General features: G+C 32.1%; 2 protein-coding genes across 2 annotated transcripts in view; both read left to right on the forward strand.

Annotated features, from left to right (window-relative positions):
* The first annotated feature begins 909 nt into the window (after window positions 1–909).
* On the forward strand, window positions 910–14785 carry LOC116767603 (protein scarlet-like). Its single transcript, XM_032658002.2, has 14 exons — window positions 910–1126; window positions 2834–3026; window positions 3640–3688; window positions 4705–4754; window positions 5982–6118; window positions 9242–9412; window positions 10025–10263; window positions 10702–10897; window positions 11017–11151; window positions 11333–11560; window positions 11983–12118; window positions 12820–12925; window positions 13376–13476; window positions 14525–14785. The coding sequence occupies exons 1-14, from the start codon at window positions 1022–1024 to the stop codon at window positions 14698–14700; spliced, it is 2022 nt and encodes a 673-aa protein (XP_032513893.2). The 5' UTR covers window positions 910–1021; the 3' UTR covers window positions 14701–14785.
* Window positions 14786–15539: 754 nt separating this feature from the next.
* Window positions 15540–26034, forward strand: part of LOC116767309 (rho GTPase-activating protein 23) — a 174129-nt gene continuing 163634 nt past the window's right edge. The window contains exon 1 of the mRNA XM_061527511.1: window positions 15540–15928. The gene's annotated coding sequence lies outside the window, so the exon portion shown is untranslated. The remainder of the gene's footprint in view (window positions 15929–26034) is intronic.

The following is a 26034-nucleotide window of genomic DNA, read 5'->3' on the forward strand; positions in this document are numbered from 1 at the left end:
TTTATCATTTAACATTAACTGATGCGCTAGATACAGTGAGAAAGCAAAAATAGAAAAAATACTGGTGGTCCTCATTAAAAATAAACGCTTTAGAACTGTCATTTGTAAATGACTATATCTAGACTTCAAGTCTCTAGAATCCAAAATTATTTGACGTATTATCAGAATTTCGTCTTAATGTTGATCTTTATGCTTTATAAAGATTTTGCTTTGTTTATAAATCCGTTTAGTAGCAGTTTCATCAGCTGAATGTGTTGACACCAAACATGTACTTTAGATATGTCCATTGGCACTGACAATATAGAAACACATTAATGTATTTAATAATGGTGCAATTCAAATAATAATGTTAAAAAAATTAAATGCAATAATTTAGAAATAGAAGATTATTTCAGAAAAAATCGATTACTGTTGGCTTTATTTTTCATGGATAACATTTTAAATAAAATTTTACATAACACATTTCCTTATATAATTAGTTTTTTTTTTTGAAATAAAATTTTAAAAATTGCAATTGTGAGGTAAGAGTATAAGTATGTGAGATTATTTAACATACGAGTAGCATTAATTATATTAGAAATTATAAATAAAACCTTAAAAGACATTTGATTTTGTAATTTTTATCGTTATTCTAATTAAAATCGTAAAGTAACGTAGACAATATGTAATCACATACAAATCTATTAGGTTTTAAATAAGGTAAGAGACACACACATACAAACGGTTAAGTTTACAGTATAAAACCAATATTAGGGGATTCATTAAACAAGATATCTTACGTTATAATAAACCTGTGTTCCTCAACACCTCTCGACGACACGTTGTAACCGCTAAACCCATAGTTTTGAACCACCGGCCGGCTGTCAAGTGTCAGACCCTCTCCCTCCCCTGCAGACGTAGACGTAGTTGCCGCGGCAATCGTAAAGTACCACGCGAGCCGCCAGCTCTAAAACACGCACTCTAGAAAATGTTACGTTGAATTATTACAATAGATTCGTATAAATTTTTCCGTGTTTCAAAAATGCGATCCGTCACCAAGACCGACACCGATGGCAATCCGTCCACCGGATCCTCGGGGAATTCGAGCCCGAATAGTTTAAACGACGAACACGCCGACGATCCCAATGTAAGTGATATCAATTCACACCAAACGCATCCCGTGCCTATTAATCGAGCTATTGGTGGGAAAATTTACTCTCTTGTATCGTATAAATAATTGTTTGAATCCGTTGTAATATTTGTAATAATTTTATATATATTTGAAATTTTTTTATACACTATTCCTGATGTTATACTAAGTATAACATCACTTTAAATCTAGTTAATGGGATCTGAAGAATTAAAATACGTGCTTTGAAATTTGAGTTATAATATAAAGCGTTTTATTACGAGATTATTTAAATCCGTGATAATTTTTGCATTAATTTAATATATATTTGAATTTTTTCTACACTATTCCTGATGATATGATATACTATACTGTATAAAATTTCAGTTAAAATACAAAGAGATTACTGCGCGTTGTTTTGTGTTAGTTTATATACCTACATAATTGTATAGGTCTAGTTCTATTCTAACTACAATACGAATTATATAAAAGAAATAATATATAATATATGTATTGCTTAAAAGTAGTTAAATGAAACTAATAGTTTTCGGATTACTACACGTAGTTTATTATTAAAGAAAAAAACTACATACTCCCGAGGTGATCACGGGCAGACGAGATGATGATGATGATAAAATAATGTGTGATAATCCGAAAATATAAGTTTCATTTAAATGAATACTCGCGAAAGTCTTAGGTCTCATTAGTTCAAGTTGAATTAAAATATAAATTAACTTGGCTACGATGCTATGGAAGTTAGTGTATTGTGCAATATGCCGCAATTATTTAACCTGTTTTTTGAACTTTGGTTAATCTTAAGAGGTTAGAAAAATATTTGAAAGAATAGTTTGGATAATTTTGATTGTTGATCAATAGTTTTTGTACCTCACTCATTCGTTCCTTAAAGTCATTCTGTAATTCTAATCTTCTGTTATTATAACCGAATAAAAAAAAATACACAGATGTAATATAATTCGTTATATCTATTGTAAAATAAATTCTTTTATTACCTTAACTTTGGAGGAGGAATTTTCATGATAAATACGAAGAATGAAGATGTATAGTATTTATTGAGACTATACACATTCAATGTATTTAGCCGCGTCAAGTCCGTATCAATTAATGGCAGTTGCTATTGTTTTAAATTGCGACATAGTAATACTGAACGACTCTACAAGGTAATAAACTTATGACATATTAATGGTTCAAATTTAAATTAAATGAATCAATTCCTGTTTTAGTTGTAATAAGATTGTTTTATTTATTGTCATATTTCTTAAACACATAGTGTATTATGACGTCGGCTGTACCCTGACATCTAAACTTAAGATATGAATATAAATGATCATTTATTATGAACATTCAAGTTTTATTCTAAGTTATTTTAATGGTTTTCCTTTCATTTTTTTTTTCATATAATATTATTTTTTTTCATTTAAAATTATTTAAGTGAGATTTAATTTAAGGAAGCATGGTACGATCTTTGTCAATCGAAGTCTAATGCGTTATTTTTAATATGCTCATATATATTAATAGCCATGTAATTATTATTATATGTCTATTCTAAGTGATCACGTCGCGACATTTGATTAACTGGCTATAAGTTTTAGATCAAGTTAATGATTTCTTAGTAAAAATAGGTGATCCTTCAATAATAATATATTTTATGTAATCGGAAATCATAAACAATTAAATTACCTCTGTTTAATATATTTTGTTCTGTAGGAACTACCTGGAGGTATATTATACGTAGATAGTGGAATAACCTATCCGAAATACTATGATGAGCCGTACTTCGATGAGGTGGAGGAGCTCTTGGGTTCCTCATCCTCACCAGCTCCCTGTACCCTCGTGTGGAGGGACGTCACCGTACATATCAAACTGAAAAATGGAAAGCTCAAGAGACTAGTAAATAATGGTGAGGTTTACAGTTTATACAATTTTTTGTGGACTGAAAAATGAAGATTTTTTTTTAACATAAGTCTAAATTTATTTATTAGATCATTTTTATTTCAACATTCAAAAGTTATACTCTCCGCAAAGGGCATGTGACACAGAGAGGTAATTTGATATGTATATGATCAATTTAATTATCATCGTTAGAAGTGATTTTAAGAATTTGAATTTTATTTACATATTTTTTTACACATTATTTACACATTTTTCTTATGACGAACTCTGATATATTGTGATAAAATAATATAAAATCCTATCAATAATAAATAAAAAAGGGGGTTGACTGTCGAATAATAGTAAAAATAAATACATTATAGTTTCATTTACGTAATCAACTAAAAAAACGAAACAAATTACCTAGTAAACTCTCCATCGTAAAACAAAATTCTCGCTCTCCGACGCACTCACGTCTTCCTATTAATATATTCCATGAAAATTCATATCGTGACTTATAATTGTAACGAATTAAATGACAATTTTTTTTTAAAATAAGGAACATTAAATTAATAAAATGTTTAAATTTGATAATACATATATGACCAAATATATATTTTATAGCATGTATTTGTTCACAGTGAGCGGCATCGCGAAACCCGGAACTCTAGTGGCCCTCATGGGACCTAGGTGAGATATTGTTTCAATAATAATTAATTCTATATATGTGTTATATATAAAAATTTTATATTTATTGAGCTCTTTAAATTACGAACCATTCACGAGTAGACAAATACATAATTTACTTCCTTTATAGATTCTTATGAAAGGTTAAAAAAAAAAATTAATGTCACTGACGGCGGATAAACAGACTTAGTTTTATCATTTATACACGGTATATAATAAATAATAATAATAATATTTAAATTCTGATATTGCGTGTATTGTAATTGTCAGTGTGGAATTTCAAATTCATTTGGTTAGATTGGATTAGCCGCCTCGTGTTGAATGTCAACAGTGTTGCGTTACCAGACCTCAAACCGGCGGAGTTATCTCAATGAACAGACACTGCACCTTAGCATTGATCCTTATATCATATTGTACTCTACATTTCACGCTCTAATACATACCAGTTGCACCCTTGGCACAAGTTTGTATGCTAACGCTGCTTGCGGGACTTTGCCTGTATTTTATATATAAACCTAAGCTGCGAATACACTGTGTAACTATCGTATGTTGAGTTTTATGAATAAAAAACTCTTAGCGTTTCTTATGAATATCACTGTGAGCAAATTTGTGGTAAAGTTATACATCTCAATATCGATGACTGTTCGAGGTGACGTTTAGTTTTTTTTGTCGTTTAACTTCTGTGAAAAAGTTGAATTAAAGGTTTAAAATAATTAAAAAATATAGCAGTATAGTTTAGTACACAGATGAAAAAAATATAGTAGTAATGACTGCTTCGGGATTCTTTTCTTATACTACTGAGTACTGCCTTAAAAAACAATTTTACCTTAAAAAAAATAATTTAATTCTGTCTTGAGTAAAAACAATCAAATATGGCTATAGTTTATTTAGTTCATAATTCGAGATAAAAATATTGATAAGAGCACATAAAAATTAACAGTGTAACATTATTTATGTATAATAATACATCTTTATTAGAAACAGAGGGTATCTTTAATGAGACAATTGTATTTTCTCAGCGGTGCCGGCAAGACAACCTTGATGACCGCGTTGGCCCAGCGGAGTCCAGGTCAGTATTTAAAAGAATTCAGTATACTTACTCTAAGTGTCCATCATCACGGCACGGCATACGGAACGTTCAAAGTTTTTCATTCTCAAATCTTCGAAGTCTACTAACATTAAGGAATGTAATGAATGGGAGTAACCCTATGTATATATACCCTATATAACCGCTATATACCCTATGTATATAGCGGTTCAATTCAAACTTAGAAGTAGCATATACTAAGCGGACAGTCAGTAAACCTTTTCTATATTAAACTTATAAATAAATTGATCGATTCAGTAAACGTCTAGTGCTAGTTTCGTGGCTTAACATGTATGCCATTAATTATCGATTAAGTGTTTTTAGTGACCCCGGCACGTGGGCAACCTTTAACGATACCGGCTCCTATATTCAAAATCAACATCAAAATTCAAATTATTGGCACGTGCCAGATAAAAAAACATACATTATAAATATTCAGTTAATATCGTTTTGAGATACTGCTTAAATTATTTTGAAAAATTTACATTTAGTGCCAATAAAGTCAAAAGTTATCCACGTTTGATAATATCTTCCCGTTTTATAAAAAAAGCAAGGAATTGAAAGCTAAATCAATAAATCTATGAATTAAAAGGATTAGAATTTTCTCCATATTTTGATTAAAAATTAAAAAAAACATCCAAAATTTAAGAAAAGTATAACTTTTTAAACATACATTAAAAAACATACTCACCCTTTTCTTACACTATGGTATTTAAATACACATTCGTATATAAATTTCGTATTTTTGAAAATAAAATATATTACATAATTAAAATAAATATATGGCTAACATAAAAAAATGTTCGGCCTTCAAAATTTTGTTTTTTGAATGTAAAAATTTTCCAAATAGAAACCGGCTTGGTGTCGTTTTTGAATGAATCAAAAATTCCAAAAAAATACTTTTAATCGTCCAAATAGAAAAAAATAATACGTCTATGCCTTTTTTATTTAAATTTATCGGTTTTTATTTAAATCGAAACACATTATTAAATATATATAACTATATATAATGTCACGTAATTGGTAAATAAAATTCAGTAGGAATTAATGTAGAAAGAAACCTTAAAAATATATCGATTGTTTTAAGGACACGCTTTATTCGAAAGTATTTCACCTTCATTGTGTTATGAACAACTGAAGTATTTATAGTATAAATAAATCTTTAATATATTATTATCTTATATTTGTATGGAAACGTTTTATTTTTAGACGATACAATCGTGGATGGTGCAATTGCTATGAATGGCATGCCCATAGGAGACTTCATGCATCGAGAGAGCGGGTACATGCATCAGGACGAGCTGTTCGTTGAGAATCTAACAGTTATGGAACACCTCACTATAATGGTGAGTTTTTAAAAATTATCGCCATTTTAAATATACTTGTATATAGCAATATCCAATTTAATTTTTTAAGCAACATTTCTCTACGAATTTTTTTACAATACAGATATAATCTTTTTAAAACAACCTATTTTTTTTATATTACAGATAATAATCTTTAAATCATGTTATACACATTACATAAAAACTAATTAGAAATAATTAAAGTTGTCATTATGAATGAATGAATAATTGAAAAAAAAAAACTAATTATTTTTAAATAAACATGTTGTCACTAACATAGACTTTGAATTGAATTATAATATATGACATTTTTTTTTATTCGTACGTATTATATTTATATGATAAGGTTTAATATGACACCCCGGTGTAGTGTAGTAACGTAAATAAAATTACCGGTCAAATGCGTGGCCAACCCTAACTTATACGGTTTCTCAGCTTGTTAACTGTGGTTTTTTATTATCAATATTAAATAGTTTCATAATACAGATTTGATAGTGAAATGAATAAAAGGAAATCTATTAAGTAATAGATAAAGTTAATAATTATGTAATTAATATTATTGTAAATATATATATTCGTTCCCTCCAAAAATGATTATTTGAAAAATATTTGGCTGAATAGATTTTTTTTTTAATAAATTCATAAACAAAAGTAAGAGTTTGTGCAAAATGAGTAAAGCTAGAAAAGTTCTAGCGACATTATGTCACAGATCGCTGGAAAATTTTTTGATAAAAAAATCGTTCAAAAACCGTAACTCGTTACAGTCATAAAATACTATGCATTAAACTATAGCATGTTAACGATTATTAAAAAAAAAAAATTAGACAATTTAAAATCCACAAGCGCCAGACAAAAAATGTTAAAATTCAAATTCAAATTATGGAATATTTTGAGCTTTCGTGTCTTCGTCGATTTTGAAAATTTTTTGAATGAGCTACAGAAGTTACATAATGTTCCATAACATTAAAAACCAGTTATATCATTAATTATAAATATTTTTTCTTAAGTGTGGCATGTTCCTTGTTAAATATATACATTATTAATGATTCTTTATGTTTTTTTTTTATTTAAAGTTTTATTACATGTGTTAAATGTCGATGAAAATGTTTAAATTATTGCCGATCGGGTTCCTGAACAGGGTTATTTTTTTTTTATCCTAAGCGATATAAAGATAGAAAAATACATATTAATCCTTGTTCAGGATATATATATATATATATATATATATATATATATATATATGTATACTAGGTACCAGCCCCGGCTTCGCACGGGCTCTTTACAAATAATATAAAATAGCCTTTTTAGTTTTGAGATTTATTAAACTTATATTATGATAACTTTCAAATGGTGCGCCCGATTTAAATTATATAAAAAGTAATTTACAGATACTGATGTAGACTTGAAAACGAAGTTATTTATTTTGATAAGACTTAATATCGTATTTATGTAAATAGCTTTCCAATAAATGCCTTTAGGAATGCAAATTTTTAAAAGTTGTAAATGGATATAGTATCTTATCCTTAAGATATAGACATATGCCACCCCGGACTTTTCTATAGAACTATATAAGATACAAAATTCCACCATATATCATTTTGTTATAAGTCAAAGGCTTTAGGCAGCGTTTTCGTTAAAAGCTCTCAGACGGCTCATGTTTTCCCGACATCTTCAACAAATATCGTTAATGTACACACAAGTTAATACAAAAACTTAACAAATTATATACTGAAACCTTCCTCGAGAATCACGCTATCGAGTGGTGATAACTGTTTGATAATCGGTACAGTACTTTTTCCGTTTATCGCGAATAGACAGACAAACAGACTCGTCGAAGGACTTTTTTTTATAATATGTACTGATGATTGACTGATAAGTAGATTTTTTTTATTGTAAATTTTTTTAATGTAAATTTACAAGTAAAATATGTCATAGAATTTTAAGTGTAATGAAGACGTCGGCTTACTTTTATCATCCTATTATTAAATAGAGTGACATTTATTTATATTCAAAACGGATTCCGATTAAGAATTCGTCTAGATAATTTGTGATAAATATTAAATATATGATATAATTCATATATTAAATTGGTATTAGTATAATGGCAGATAATAGACTTTTTAAGTCTTTTTGTTCCCACGAGAGTTTTTTAAATGTAGATATACCTACATTGAAATGCCTTGATGAACCTAAAATACAAAAATTACTTTGGTAACCTATATTTAGATAGTGGTTTGTGGTTTCATGACAGTATCATATTACGATAATAAAGGCAATGACCTGGAAATAAATCCCAGCTTATTCTCATTCAACGAAGCCCCTAATAAAAAACCTAATATACCGGTAATCAGATTTAATTGAAACTACAATATCGATAATTATATTATTACCAGTTAGGTGCCCTAGTAGGTTCGTTTCAAGTTTGGTTAGGTAGAGAGAGGAGCTTGGACGGTGGAGGTGAGAGTTAAGCGCGCGTTAGATAGGGGCCTCTTAAACCTACACCTGGGTAACAAGTCCCAGGCACTGTTTAAGCTCGTCTTCCTGCAACGCGATGGACCCGGCGCCCGCACGGTGAATCCATGGAATGCTGAGAAGTTTTCATCCTTTATACAATATAAACATTTATATAACCCAATATACATCACTCCTATTATAAATGTAAAATAGTGTGCATCATCTTCACGTTACGGGTGCAGGGGTTGATATTTTCCTCTCTATCAAACTACGGATCATTTTATTAATAAAATATATTAAGAACCACTTAAATAAAATCTATCTATAGTGTTATTAGTCATTGAATGATATATTGAAGTTTTTCACCCGGAGTCGTATTCTCCATAAATTATTAATTAATGTTTACAATAATATGTTAATAAGTATACATGTTCATTTTATTCAGTTATTTATTTTGTTATTTAATCGTTTTCATAAATTCCAACGATTAGAATAAAACATATGAGGCCTCATCACCTAGCTTAGCCTTTACACCTTATGAGTCTTGTTTTATTTTAGCCTTTGTCGCATATACATATATAATAACACGTTTTTATAGGTTTTCATGTAATCTTACAACTAATTATTATGTTTAATTTTATTGTAATATTATTGTATCTGTTGTTTCAGTCTCGTTTGAAAATGGACCGTCGTACTTCTCCTTTGGCTAGACGGCGAAAAGTCACTCAGTTATTAAGACAGCTGTCCCTCTACGGAGCCAGACATACGAGGATAGGTGGCTTAGACGGTTTAAAGACCCTGTCCGGGGGCGAGAGGAAACGACTGGCTTTTGCTACTGAGGTATATGGTTTGCTAAGAAAATTATTATACCAGTAGGTACTCTGCTAAACATAAGGAGAACATTAATTCAGATTACAAATCATCACCGTGACTAAGTATCTGTGAAAAAAGCAGATATAAAGCCCAGTCACACATTTTATTTACAAACGTATATTATGTGCATGTTTTACCAACAAACGTGAGTTTTTAAATATATTAATGTATAGAATAAATAGTACTATTTAATAGTTTAAGATTTAATTCATTTTTTTTGGATCATAATGTTGCATGACATCCGTTTTAGACGACATCTAAAAGACAATATTAAAACTTTGTTATAGCATTATCGAAAAGGTTGCCGGTATTTTTGTTGGAAATTCTATTGGGCGGGTTTTTATTTCATAACATTAACGAAGTAGTAAAGTGGGTTTAACTTAGGACGTGTTTTGTAATGCTATAAAATACGTTAGGAGATTAAGTTATAATTTATAACAATTACTAAATGTTTGTTTAATTTACAAAACGATTAATGTAAGTGCTGTATTCATAAGAAAGTGCGGTAAATAGTTATAACTTTTTTAATAATGTGTAACCTTTTTTAAATATATATTTTTTATTTTAAATATCTTCCAGTTACTAACCGACCCGGGGCTTCTGTTCTGCGATGAGCCCACGACCGGCCTGGACTCGTCGTCAGCACAAAAGCTCATAACTTTATTACGGGCCAGTGCGGTTCAAGGCAAGACCATCATATGCACGATACATCAACCGTCCTCTGAACTTATGGCTTTGTTTGATAAATTGGTTTTGCTCGCCGAAGGACGAGTCGCGTTCGCTGGAAATGCCTCCGGAGCTCTAAGTTTCTTTGAAAGGTTTGTCTTTTCGACATTACTTGTTAAAAAAATCTTTAAATTGCAATGCAATAAATGCATATTTTTTAACTTCATTCGCATTAAACTATGATAGTGAAGCTAGGCGGCGTCATAAAAAGTGTTTTTAAATCTAGCACAGAAGTGGCGCCGAACTCAATGTTGATGACAATTGCCTCTTGATCTAAACAATGTATTAATTGATGGCCTCAATACAACTTCCTGTCATGAGGTCAGACGCCGGCGACTTTCAAGGGCTTGTTTACTAAGTCTATCGATCTCATCTCCAAGTCTAAAAATGCAAATAAAAAGTCAATAAAATACATCAATTTTCCGGTTATAGATCATTTTTATGGTTAATAATCTCTGCAGGAAATCAGACAACAAAGTAGTTTATTTAAAATGCGTTAACTCATTTCAAATGACCCTTTTTTCCTGTAGTCTGGGCTATCAATGCCCCATAACCTACAATCCCACCGACTATTTCATCAAAGTCTTGGCGTTAACCCCTGGATCTGAGGGTGCATCGAGACAGGCAATCAAAAGCGTTTGTGACAGATTCGCTGTCAGTGATGCAGCCAAAGAGTTGGACATGGAGATCCATTTAGAGTTCCACATTATGGAGAACGAAGATGAGGTCAGTCAGAGTGGAATTCCTATCAATTATTGACAATATCCGTAAATTAATAAACTATAATAAAATGGCTTGTCTACAGGTATAATTATGTCTAATTCGAGCCTTCACTTTTCTTTCAGGAGTCAAAGAAATTAAAATTCACGCATTACAAGTCGCCGTTCATTCATACTAAAATAGCCTGGCTCGTGTATAGATACCTGCTGATCATCGTGAGAGATCCCAGAGTTCAACTAGTGCGAATTATACAAAAACTGGTAACGAAACAAAGATTGTTATATCTCGACAGTCCGCTTTAAGACATTTTTTGCTAACATATTTACCGTTACTGAAATTATATGTGACATGTACAAGAAGTATTAATTATACCTAGTATTAGTACATTATATGAATTACGCTGATTTGATTACGATTAATTTTTGTTATAATTTTATGTAGGCTATAGCGATAACAGCGGGGCTGTGTTTCCTTGGAACAGCTCGCCTAACACAGGCTGGTATACAGGATGTTCAAGGGGCGCTATTCATCATCATCGCTGAGAATACTTTCATTCCGATGTACTCTGTGCTAAACATGTTCCCTGAAGAGTTTCCCCTCCTCCAGAGAGAGCTCAAGGCTGGACTGCACTCTACGACTATATATTATGTATCAAGAATGCTCGCTTTGGTTGGTAGAGATAAAAATATAGAATATGTATAAATAGTGAGATCTAAGACTTTCGCGAGTTTTATTCATTTAAATGAAACTAATATATTTCGGATATACTAGGCGGATTCTATTATTTTAAAACTACATAATCCCGACGTTTCGGTTACTTTTCAGCAACCGTGATCACGCCCGTGTATCTCGTCTGCCCTTAATATATTAGTTTCATTTAAATATATATAAATAGCATTCTGGTTTAATGAATTTCTATTATTAAACTATTTAATATTCAACGTTCGTGATAATCTCGATATTGGCTAAGCTTGGTTAAAATATCCAGTTGAACTGGTTTCTATTCTATATTTAGATAAAGATTAGACATTTATAATTTCCGTTAATATTATGTTGAATCAATTAATTCTTATCTGTAATTTATTTTTCAGTTGCCAGGGTTAGTGATAGAGCCCACGTTGTTCACTCTAGTGGTGTACTGGGTCGCGGGGTTGCGGGCTACGCTCTATGCGTTCGGCTTTACCGTTTTGCTCGCCATACTAGTACTGAACGTGGCGATCGCTTGTGGTGAGAAAAATAAACGTATTGAAGAAAAACGAAACGAATATCATTAAAATAAAATTCCCTACATTTGCCTTATTTATGGTACAATGTTACATTGCTCTGTAAGGCGGTTAAGTAGAGACAGAATTTTATCACATACTTAATATTAGTCATTCTCAATGAGTTTATATTAATGAGATCTAAAACTTTAAAGACGAGATGAGATAAGACGCTCGCAGGAATCCGAAACATATTGGTTTTATGAATTAATTTTTTAAAATTCGAATTAATTAAATCTATTTGTTTTAAGGAAGAGAATACAAATTTAATATATTAATTGATTGTCAGTTTCTAAAGTTACACTGATAATTATTACTTAGGACAAGCATGCTTCATATTACTTCACATCACAATCACATTAGGCTATTTATGTGCATTTTTTATGTTAACCACATTAGAACATTTTTTATTAAGACTCTACATTAATTACTCTTTTCGTATTCTAAGAAATGATTTCTTAAAATATCCTATGTAAAAATTTTAACCTTCTTGCTAAGTTATACATTAAATAATATGAGGTATATCTTAAATATGGAACTAGCTTTGTACTACTTTCGATCCCAAAATATTTAAAACACTGAGGTTGAAAGACGTATTTTAATTCTAATCTTCGTATTATTGTTAGAATTGTATTATATTAATGTTTTTTTTTATCAATGTTCCAGGATCATTCTTTTCATGCGCTTTTGGTTCTATGCCGCTGGCCATCGCGTACCTCGTACCCTTCGACTATTCCCTCATGATGACTTCAGGATTATTTATTAAACTGAGGTAGGATTCAATTTAACATACAATGCAATGGTTAAACTTATTTTTCAATCAAAACACACTAAGTTAATGAAGATTTTCTGTGTTGCCATATTTGAATTAGAGTTTTTTTATTATTTCTGAGATTCTTAAGAAGAGTAATATTTTAAACTAAAAAAAAATCTATTATGGGATTTAACTACTTTTAAACTATCCAGTGTATACTAAGGCTATTTATTATGAACATTCGTTTGGCTCGTTTATCTGGAATACAATACATATGTACTGCAAAAACAATGAAATATCAGTGTAAATATTGAAAAATATCGCCAATATTTAAACGAGGAAAAATAATAATACATTAAAAATTATTTTTGATTCACTTTCTTTTATAACGGAAGATATAAAAATTAAAAACATGCATACCGTGAACGAGAAAAATGTTTATAACAAGATTCAAACCTCTCATTTCAGCTCCATGCCGAAATACGTATCCTGGATACGATACATGTCCTGGCTGATGTACTCCAACGAAGCTATGAGCATCCTTCAGTGGGATGGAGTCCAGAACATAAGTGAGTAATCATAGACACGAATATACCTACAAGCCCACCACAAGTTCGCATACACTAAATACGAATTGTTCTCCATTGTCTATTCCTAATGATGATGAATAGGGAGCTTAACAATTACTAGACTTACCGTGACTTTTTTCAATTAACTCTCCTCATAAAAAACAGACTTTAAAACAATTTTATTTTTAGTATATTTGCGTCTGCATATAAATATAATTAGTAATTAACTCATTATTATATTTTATAACACGTACTGATGTATTTTATATTATGTTCTGTATATTGCAAGTGAGTACTATTTTATGTTCAATTCAGTAACTTAAAGAAGAAAAAAAATAAAAAATAATATTAATGATCCTTTATGGTTTTGCAATTATAATTTTAATATCCAAATAGAATAACGATATATTTTTGAACGGCTTATCGTAGGTACGAGCATCTGTTATTCTTAGAAAGACCAGGTAAAATAGTGGCGCTTGGAGGGAATTCCCAACAAAAAAAAAACGTTTTATTACGACTACCTTTTGTGAAACGAGCTAATACATTCATTATAAGACATTACTTATACCCTTTTTTTGTTGTTATTATTATTTTTTCGGACTTGACTGTTGCTGTTGGCCCTATTGGTTTTGACTGTCACCAGGAGGGTACAAAATAAAGAACCCAATATCGTCCTAAATATTGCCAAGAGCGTAACATCCTTAAAATATTTTTAGGGTTCCGTTTTCATAGTCTAAAATGAGGTCACATTGCTATTAGCCATGACTGCAGCCTTACTGTCTGTCGGCTTATCTATCATTAAAACTTAGTAATCGTGATCGTAAAACTATTGAAATTCTTCTCAAATTAATTATTTCCATTGACGATACGAAGAAAATAAAAACATTTAAGAATCCTTTACAACAAACATGATTTTTATAACTCCGACTCGCACTTGGCCGTTAGCAAATTTTTCTATACAATACGATAAACGAATTGAAAATATCGTAAGGGGCTATAATAAAGAATTTAACAGCGAAATATATGTAATCATACCGAAATATTCCAGCGTGTACATTACCAGAGAATGAAGCACCATGTGTGAGTTCTGGCCAGGAGGTCCTGCAGGTGTACGACTTCGAGAAGACTAAGTTCTGGATTGACATAATGGCCCTGGTGATAATGTACCTGACTTTCCACCTGCTGGCGTTACTCGCGCTCCGGTACAGGACTCGGAGAAAATGATTTGAACCGTTACCAAATATATATATCGTCGTGTGTCTATTTTCTTAAATAATATGTCTTGTTAAATAAATGTTATTATAATAAAGATGTTGTTTTTTGTCATAAACTCATTATTGCTCAGAACTAATAGAAGTTTTTTGTGGTATGGCTTGTTTTATTTCTCTTAGTGTTATATGGATCAGTGAGAATCACCTACTCTGCTATTCTGATGACAAGTATATATTTTACCAAATAATTACCTACTCGTAAATTAGTATAATTTGGTAAAATTTATACTTAAATAGTGGAAAGCTTTTTGTAGGTACAACCTATTGATATATGTCCAGCCTCATTCAAAGTTCTGTTAAAAGTCATTTCTGAGATTAAACTACACAAACGCACAAGCAAAAAGACAAAATTCAAAGAAACGCTGTTTTGGGTTCTTTTTGAGTTGATAAAGGTCCCAATAATATTTTTTCTCAAATATCATTCCCGTACAGACAGCAGCGATCCGTACCTAACATTTTTATTACATACGTCTAAGTAAGCAAACAAAAAAGGAACTGACGTAATATTACGAATTTAACAAAGTAGAATATTCTGTCTATGAATATAAGCTTTGTATAGATTTTAATGTAAGCGGCAAAATATGTAGAAATTTAAGTAATAGGTTTAAGGTTTCGTAAAATAGCCATCTTGTGTTAATATTTTGAAAGTTGTAACCTTATAAAGGCATCCGACGTATAAGGCGTTGTTTGAAAAAGTTACACATGTTTTTAAGAGATGGCGCTGTTGTGTCTAATGGCTCGGTGACATTGACAGCGAGGCTTGTACAGCGGCGCAAGCGTAGTTCAAATTCATCCGCCATATTCGTCGTATCTGATGTAGTGCAGTGCACGGCTGTGCCATGTTTTATCGTAAACTGCATAGAATAAATGACATCAGATTTTTATTGGTGCTAGTTTTGTGTAAAGGACATTGAAATATGCGACCAGATGGGGTTTGGAATAGACACTCGTGTCGCTTGTTGAAAAATAAACGTGCAACGAACTGTGCATTCGTGTGTTTATGATAACAGCATTAGAAGTAAACGTTGATCGTGTATTGTTTTTATCCATAACTGGAGTAAAGGTTAAGTGGTATTATGCAAGATAACATAACCGTGACCTTCGTTCGTTTAATCGTGCTTAAGGTGCTTTTTGAGGTTAAAATGCAGCTTGGATTTTAAGCGACTGCGCCGAGCCATCAGGTTGGTGAAATGTTTTAATATTTATCTGTAGTTTGCTGATAGCAACTAGTTATCAATGTCCCACTTAATTCAAACGCAAGTAGTTATTTGTATGTGTAGTCAGTATTACCGGCGAAATGTTAGTTAGCATTTGTATGTCAAGTAACGGTTGTTATCGAAAACATGATCGTAAACATCATAATTAGCGTCTTTAGACAACACTAAATCTCTTTGTATGATATAAAAGTTGATATTTTAATAATGCTACAGAAGTTTTGTTAGCCGTGGGATTCAACAGTTTATTTCTCTGTTGGCGCTAAGCGATGCAATAGCGGGCTATCGTGCCGCGGGAATGCAAGCCTCCCTGTCTCTCGGCGGGAAGTAAAAAGGGTCTGAAGTAAAACAAGCTTGCCCAGGACGCGCCACGCTTATCCAAATACTTTTTGTAGAATCTCGCTACTAGAATTACCGCACCGTTACTAGGTAACCAAGGCGTTGTAGTTGATGTTGACAAAACGCACAAATATTGAAGTATTGTACAAGTTTGTTTACTCGGACGTTATAATTCTTCATAAATGTGTATATAATGTACCAGTGTATTTAAAGTATGAAGTAGGTCCGCCGGTTCTGTTATGATAGTTGCCATTTAATACCTTCTAATTCTTGAAGATTATCTTTAATATTTCTGACAGCCGCCCACGTGCCGTGGATTACGTCATATTATAATTCAACAACAACTTTAATAACATATATCTGAATAGATACGGATATCCTTATGGATACTTTGATAGATAAGTAATGACAGTATGACAAAATAAGATTCTCTCATTCAAATTGAATTTTTAGTCCTAACTTCTGTCTGAGAGAACATCTCTGGAATAAATAAATATAGTATTATTTTTCGCAGGGAATTCTTATTCTCTGGAATAATTTATAAAAAAATTACAGTTTCAGCTACCTTATTATCTACTATTAATTACGTTATACGAGATGATATAAAAATTATTGAAAATCTACGTCTCTATACAACTCTCCGTTATTTGTAAGGCGACATAATTTTATTCCCTTTTCCAATTTGATCACTTGAAATTAAACAAGCGAAGACGGCGTTAGAACGATAGATTGATATACATATTTAAATTTTTCCTACAATATATGTAAAATAATGAACAAAAAGAACAAAATAATGAACTAAAATCTGTATACAAATCAACAGCTAAGTTTATAACTCAGACGTATTCTCAGTACGCGAAACAAATGAAACGCTTTGCGTATGACGTTAAACATCCTGCCAAATGGCCTGATTGCATCTCTAAAAATAAATGTAAACCGCCTTACCTGTATGAATTATCCCTCGAGGTTTGCGAGCACTGTGTGTAATCAGCCTTTGTAACGGTTCACTGACGTGTTAGATGCATTCAGGTAACAAAAAATCATAGTATTGTATGATTTATTCTTACGCTTCCACAAGACAGCCGATTTGTTAATAACATGCGTATAACAAAGAAAATAAATTTATAAAAATTGTTATACATGAATGACACTGGCAAAGCGGATATGATAAAGTTTTTTTTAAATATTATTAGCAATTCTTACTATGTTAAAAAAAAATTCACTATAATATAAATATTTATTTTATCGAAAATAACGTAAAATATTCGTTTTAAAATAGATATTAGATTTTATTTACAAGTTAATGAACGAATGTAACGGCTAATCGAAATGCAGAACGAAGACATCTGTGTCTCGGGTTTCCATGTGCAAGAAAAAAAAATACAATGCACAGATTGGAAAGCGCATTGCGTGAATCATCATTGTTATGTTAAAATATCGTTGAATGTTGAATAAGCGTTTGTTTTGCAACGAAACGATTTAAACGACGCCAAATAAATATATATACGAGGTGTAATGAAAGTTATTTGAATTAATTAAATACAGCTTTACATATAAAATGTGGGACGTATTATTTATTGTTTGATTAATAGAATAATCTTGGATTGACATCGATGGCATGACGTTAAAGAGTAGAGAGGTTCACGTTAATGTTGTTCCTGTTTGTCTGTTTTTAAGCGAATTTAAAAGTGAGTTGCTGGTGAAAAGCTTTTCTAGAAAGTTCACAGTGTTTCAAATTATCGGTTATAGTATTGGAAATGCGTCCAGAACACATTTCTGTTATCTTTAAAAGCCACTCTAGATATCGTCGTTGTAGCAGAATCACAGCCTTTGTTGGATCGATATTATCTAATGACTGTACACACAAAAAAAAGGTGCAAATGTTGTTTTTGCTTTATGAGTAAGTTTGTCGTAAATAACACTTGTTATATAATGCTGGTGCACATATCTTATATCAAATGTTTGTAAGGAAGTTTTCCTAAGAACTGAATATACTCTGCATTATTTTCTTTTTTTCGTATTGCTTCAGACATTCTTAAATTTTTATTTTATATGAACATTTATTTCAACATTACAAACATGTTTTTATAATGCCAGTAGGTAGAATATATTAAATCACAGTATCTGACCATAAATCGATTATTGCAAAGGGTAAATAGTTATATCCGAGCCCGGTTTTAGGTTAATTGAATGAAAGCAAACAATGATATATTGAATGAACAACATTGTAATGACTAAGATTCAGATAAGTATTGACACATCAATATATTAGAGCCGAGCTGGATTTATCATTAATGTTTTGTGATTGACAAAGGTCGTTTGTGTCTTATCTTGGACTGGCCGGCGAGGTGAACCGCCTGCCTCTTTAGGATTAGGGCACGGACGAAACATTTCTGCATCTGCAACATTTATTAATAATATTATTTATAAGATTTTTTATACTACATTATGTAATGGACGAGATTCTAAAAGATAGGTTTTACCAACATAGACTTATACAGCTTAGGGACGTTTGTAATAAGACGTGATAACTAGAGCCAACTAAGTTGATGTAATCGTATATAGATAATATAAGCCATTAGGAGTAAATTATGTCGGTTTGCCTAAACAAGTAAAACTAGTGATGCCGGGACATGAAAGGATGCGGTTAATTAAGCCTCCGTCTAGGAAATACGTGTACGTTTTAACAAGTCGAACCGAGATAAGTGTTTTATGTTTATTGTCTTAATATAAATCTCCTCCACAGTATATATCACGCAGCCTACCATTAGTTGCAATTATTACGTATGTTCAAATGTAATTGTCCTTGTGGAATTTATTTGTGAGTGATAACAGATTTAAATGAATCGTAAACGTTGGTTAAGTCGGTCTATCTTCATAACGGCAATAAATCTCATTAGGCAATATTTGTGTGATGTATAAATGTTACCACTCCTTAAAGCTTTTATTCTGTAATTTTTTGCTTGAAGTAAGCTGATAGGATAATAAATATAAATGTCGATTTGAGTAAATTTAATTTTTAACTACATTATCTGACTAGAAATAAAATAAGCGACAGACATTGTATTGTTGTATAATATGGTAGTTTTTATTGTGATACCTACATCGGATAGCAGGTAACTCTACACCGCTAAACTTCTTTATTATGGGTCGCGTTCAAAGAATGAGAAAGTTTTGTGTTAACCCATATTTTTATCACCTTTGATATTATAGTGTCAATAATTGTCGGTCACTCCAGCAATCATCTCATTCAGACCAATTACAACGGCGTGCTCATGTTACGAAGTGAAAGTATGCAATTATGATATAATGAAGATCTGAAAATTAATACCACCGTTAATTATGTTAAACTATTGATGGTATTAATCGACGTCCGTGGACACGCTGATGTTTTATGTCGTGAGAATATACATACACGGATTATTTACTACCAGATTTGGCGTGACGCAGAGAAATGTGGAACTGGTTTGATAGTCGTCAAGACGCGCCACGGAGTCTCACGTATGTGAACAAAAAGCGAGCACTGAACAGGGCAGACTCGTTTTGGACAATACCACGCCTGACACTTGAATGCCGATGCGTTTACGATCACGGTAAGGATTGCGTACGGAATGTAGCCATTGAGGATAAGGCTATATCTTTTATAATAATAGTAAGAATTACATATAATGAGCTATTTGTTCTATCAAATAAACTGTAAGTTTGTTGAATCCTAAGCCTATGTAAGAAATGCCTTGCTCCTTTTGTATGTTCTTGTCCGCCTATAAAATATGTAATATTTATGTGATGTAAGCTATAATGACGCTAACTGTACGCCGAGATACGTGGGCAGTGGCAAGCGAAATCTCTAGCTCCTTATATGAGAATTGCATGGGTCACCGACCCTTAATTACCCAACATTGCAACTCGACGGCGCAATGCTCCAGTAAAATTTAACATAACAAGTCTTCATTAAGCCCAAACTTCGTCGATATTATGCGTGTGTGATGATCCTTCTGGTTTCCAGAATTTTATGACAGAATCAAAATATCTCAGTGTACATTATTATACAGGCACGTTATGTTAAAAAATAAAGAAGCCTATCATTTATTTGCTGTGGAGCAGCAGTTGATTCACTTTCATTACAGTTTGAAGCCTTTTGTGGTGGTTTTTGTAAAACGACTCCTGGAATACGATATCCGCGCAATCGATTTATTCAGATGATTCACGACCGTTTCAAAGAAACATTGCTGTTTAGTTTTTTGTCTATCGCAATTTACTTTTTATGATCTGTTTCTTTTGATACATTTTTTAACGTTTTAGTAACGCATTAAGCGTTCTCACAGCAAAAACTGTTATTCGGTTCTCGGATACATGTCAAAGTGTTTCAGACTTATTTCCATGTTAGAGCCGCTACTGTAATTGAAATCCATTCCAACATCGTGATTCAGAATGTTACTATTTGTTAGTTTCTCGCCGGTAAACAGATCACCTGACTTCCATTCTATGTCGAATGATATGCGCCGATTTTGTAACGAAACCAGCATCCACGCGATTCAATATATTATTTATGTAAACTAGTCAATAAGAGAGAGTTTTTTTATCTGCATTCATCGTGGCAGTTGAGAATATGCGTATAGAAATTAATATAAATGTAACCTGCAAAATCAAATTCTCGGCAACATCTGTGGACAACTTGAAATCGATTGAACCGATCGACAGCCACGAGTAACTCGTCCATTTCCTTATTTTGACTATTTAAATAGTTCCGTATCTGGTATACCTCAAGTAAGATGTTTAACAAGAACATCGTTAATGTAGTCTGTAGCAACGAGTTCCTTTAAAAGGCTCTCTACTCATAGCGAAGGTTTTCCCGTTAACTGTGACACAGCACTAGACCTGTGTCGTGTGTTATACGGGACCCATGTCCACCCGTCAATTTATAATATTTACTGGTAATTACCGACGACAGCTTACAATTTATGACTCAATTCTACTAACGGGCTAAATGATTGTGCAAAAAGCCAGTAAACCTTTAATTTTTTTTCTCAGTCGTAGGTTGTTGCGCCAATTTTGTGTGCTCATTATGTTCCTTGGGCTAGCTTATATATAAATGTTACTTAAGTATCGTCTTTGCATTGAATAGGTCAATTTAACGCACAGCTATATATGTCAATTAGAATGAACGTCGGATAAGTTTATCATTCATGCTAATGCTGGTGACATTTAATATATTGATTTCGTTTATTGGGGGGTCATATGGTTGGATATTTGAGAACACATCAGGTCACGGATCGGTTGATACTAAGCTAGAATTGGAACGTGCTTTGTTGACGTCACCGATTGATAAACGACAGTCACTTTTGAGAATGATGCCCGTGATAATTATATCATACGTTAAGCAGATGTCTCTATTTTATTTTAGGATGTCGGGATACATACGGTGTATGACCTTGGTCAGATAAGGTATTTCTATACTTTCTTGATGGTATCTTCCTTTGCTCTAGTTGTCAGTGAATTACTTGTTATTTTTATATATAATATAATGTTATGTTAACGCCTTCAAATGGTATGCCGTTGATAGTTTCGGTCGTGTTTTATCGCTGACCGTGTTGGTCATACATTCGTAGATAACACATGCTCGACTAATGTCGCTGTAAAAAATATGTTTGCAGTCTAATAAAAGGAATCAGAACTTCCTTGGGAATTAGGGGAAGAAGGTTTATGGCCGGGTTGTCATGACGGTTGTATCTTCTCTCTTATGCCTTCGGATAATTTTCACTTATCTGGAAATACATAAATATGAAAAAATGTGGGGATATTTGGATAATTCGTTATTATTGTGATCATCTAAAAAAAAAAAACAACTCCATTGATTTACATATTAAAATAATTCAGACTTAAATTAGTAGGTTGGTACATTTTTAAGTTGACAAGTCAGTTAGTGTGGATGCGTGTAGTAAGTTTGGGGACTGTGGCTTATGGCTTGTGACGTGGAATGTTATCATCGCTCTCCGATTACCTGGACGATAGATAACGTATGCAAACATCGCTGAGTGTCAGATTGACGTTCTAAAACAGAACTCGTGTTATAGACAGGAGATAATATATATGAGATGATAAGTGGTGGTATGTACCAGGCTTATAAATCTTTACTATATTATAAATAGGTTAAGGTTAATGAGTAAACACCTAATACTGTTTGCTCGTGTAAAAAAAAGTAAAATAAATAAACTACGTGACATCGTATGGTTTTCGTGTGAGAGGATATGTACATATATTCTATTTTTTAAACCTAAACGACCTTTATCTTGTCTAATATTTATTTACTGTACATCAATATTGTACTTCAACAATATCCTTTTCGGTAAAGATTTCTAGAAATATCGTAAAAATGGCATCAGTGATTATGTAATACTGTTTATCTTTTGATATTAAATTTAACGTTTGGGAAAAAAATTTAGCAGTGTTTGAATTTTATTATATATTAAATGTATATTGATTTAACTCTGTGTTATCTAAAGAATTATTTAAATTAAATTCGTAGTAACTAAGTAGATGTGGGTCGTATGATTCAGTCGATCACATTTGTTCTCAATATATCGATTGCCCAAGAATAAATTGATGCTTAGTGATCTACATACCAATATTACCTCTTATTGGTATGTCTAGAGTAGAATTTAGTAAGTCATTTATTATGCCTCCTGTGATACGGAAAACGTGAATGTAGTTAAATAATTTGCATGGAAATCTACATTCGGATATTGAGAAAAATATAATCAATAAAGCAGAATGTTATGTATAATTAAATTTGAGACACAGTGACAACGTTGATTATTAATTATTTCATTACTGTTTATATTATATATGTCGAATATATTTGTCGAAAAAATCTTTTTTCTCATCCTAAAATCGTTTTCCGCTTGAAAACGAAATGTTGGGGATCGATCAGTTTTAAAGAGGTTGCATGTTTTTGTTGTCCCAAAACATGTCACTTTTTTCGTAGTCGATTCTTGAACTTCTTTTTTGGATTCTAGATTTTGGAAACTTTCTGCCCTTTCTATGTAACTAATATAACATAAAGTGTTAGTATAATATAGTGCAGGTTGAATCACCCATCAATTTTGAGCTCGTTATTCAATGTCATGTCTGAACTCGGGAGAATGATTTAAATATTTGAGGGTCGTTGACTTCTATGTATATAGGTGTAGTAAGAGTTTCCTGTTGTAAAAATTGCAGATAAATATCTATGTGTCCCTCTTATTGCTACTACCCTGTCTAAAGAACGGTTGTTAATGGAAACTTTTTTGTTTAATATTATAAAAAACGTACAAAGACGCTGTGAATTGTCTGTTATATTTTATATTTAACTAACTTAGCGTTCTCTTATTCTTATACTTTTATTTTCTTCGGTCAACAAATCATATAACTAATTCTCCCATACTATAACATTTCCAAGAAATATTTCTACTTTCGATTTCGAATTCACTATTCACGGGTGCATCGGAATGCGACCGCTCTGCCTCAGTCCGGACGTAACATCCAAGCTTATAGCATATGTCGATATATACCTAATATACAAGGACGCTATCAGAATATATACAAAACTAATTGGTCTTTTCAACCCATGATCATCTAGGTGCTACAAGATTTACATAAATAATGATATGCCGAGTACTGTCGCCAAAAAAAAAAAAACTATAACTATTATGACACCAATGACAGAGAGTTAATTTTTATATAAGTACATACAAATGGCAGGCGTGAGTCAGCAGTGCAGCGTGAGACGGACTGCGAGGGGTCCGTAGTAGGGACGTCAGTGTTAACTGAGTAGATACTAAACCGCTGAGGGTTTCATCTGAGTGTTTGCACCCATTCTGACCAGATTGGGGCCTCTGGCTCCCCCTGAACAACTAGACTTCCTAAATGTGGTCGTGGTGGCCTGGAGGTTAAAGGACCGCCTCTCATGTGAGGGCGCGGGTTCAAAACCTGGCAAGTACCAATGTGATTTTTCATAGTCATATGTACTTTCTAACAGTATTTAGACACCACTGACAGGCGGTGAAGGAAAACATCGTGAAGAAACCTGGACTTATAATTTCAAATTATAAGTTTGAAATCGCCAACCCGTCTTGAGCAAGCGTGGCGATTAATGCTCTTACCTTCTCCATGTGAGAAGAGGCTCAGCAGTGGGCTCCGATAGGCTGATGATGATGATGACATACAAATTAATAAATACATATATTTTGGCTTACAACCTGATATAACAACGTTTCCAAAATAAATCACGTGGATTTAATAGTTTGAAATCTCATTTGTAATAGTGCATAAGGTGTTTACATATTGAATCTTGTTTACATTAGATTTATATTTAACCGGAGCACGTCTAAGGTTCAAATGCGTTAAGTGACTGATGTTATTGTTATGAACCCTACAGCTGAATGTAAACATGGCGTGCTATTGAAGCGTTAGGATAAATAAACTCAACTATATAAAAAAAATCAAATTAAATTTTGTTTGATAGAAGGCATAATAGTAACTCCTCAAATATATAAGCAAATTTACACGTTCTTTAACAGTAAAGTATAGAGTTCTGCATATGTATAAGCTGATTTTTCTTATGATAATCTAGCGAGTTGAAGAGGAAAAGTTCAAATAAAAACTAATACTATTTTCTAAGGCCAACCTTGAGCGTTCTTATGACTATTAAACGATAAAACGCTAGGTAGGATTAAATGTCCAATACCGTTACGTATAAGCGATAAGAAGATGAGTTTCAATGTCATTCTAATGTATTATGTAGAATTATTTTTTTGTTTACAGTATACGTATATATATGTAAGTTATATTTAATGAACAACGTCCGCTGTGGTTAGATCGATTTCAAGGATTCGTGGTTTTGACGTGAACTACATTTTTGGATATCGTATGTCTACGTTTTAAGACTTTCATGGTGACATTTAAAGTGAATAAGCGAGAATTATTTCATTACTCACAACATAATCAATTAAAAACATTTCAAACATTTAAATGTTTGAGAAAGAGCAATGAATGTAACTTTATTTGAGAAGTAGACTTCTGTTAATAGTTACGTAACAGTATAAATTAATTTCAACATTAGCTTTTATTTGACGTTATAATGTCCGTTGTCTGTTCCCAGCAAGACAGTCACTGGCAACAATGCCAGCTTTGTTCTATGAAATTAGCAGAAATAATTTGCAAAGTTTCGCTCAATTCGCGTTTTCATTCTGATATCATCGGATTGTAACATCGCTCTCACTCCTTTGTAATGTCTGTTGCCTTTGCTATGTGCAATATTGCATTTTAATAAGGACAATTTTAAGTGATTAAATTCTCATAACCAACGGTAATTAATGTACGAAATTATTCATGATTTGTATTCTGGATGTCCGTTATAAAAGCTTTTTATCATCGAAAGTATAAATCAAATATAATAAATGTGTATGTTTATTAATGTATTGTGATGTGAGTTTGTTGTAAGAATAATGATGTTTGTATTTTGTTTGTGAGCTGGTGTAAAATGTAAGGTTTTTTTTATTTAGATCTGTTTACGTATTGTGAGCAGGCTCGTTCCATTGTGCCTTGGATTGCCTCACAAACAGCTATTGCATTGGAACGTAAATTGTTGGGCCTCAGTCCGGGAATAGTTTATTTGATGGAGCAGGTTCGACGTCCGCTGGGGGCGGTGTAACGCTGCCGTCAGAACAGACAACGACTGTTTCATGTAGGTTTTC

The sequence above is a fragment of the Danaus plexippus genome (genome assembly GCF_018135715.1).
Source record: "Danaus plexippus chromosome 9 unlocalized genomic scaffold, MEX_DaPlex mxdp_26, whole genome shotgun sequence".
Lineage (NCBI taxonomy): Eukaryota > Metazoa > Arthropoda > Insecta > Lepidoptera > Nymphalidae > Danaus > Danaus plexippus.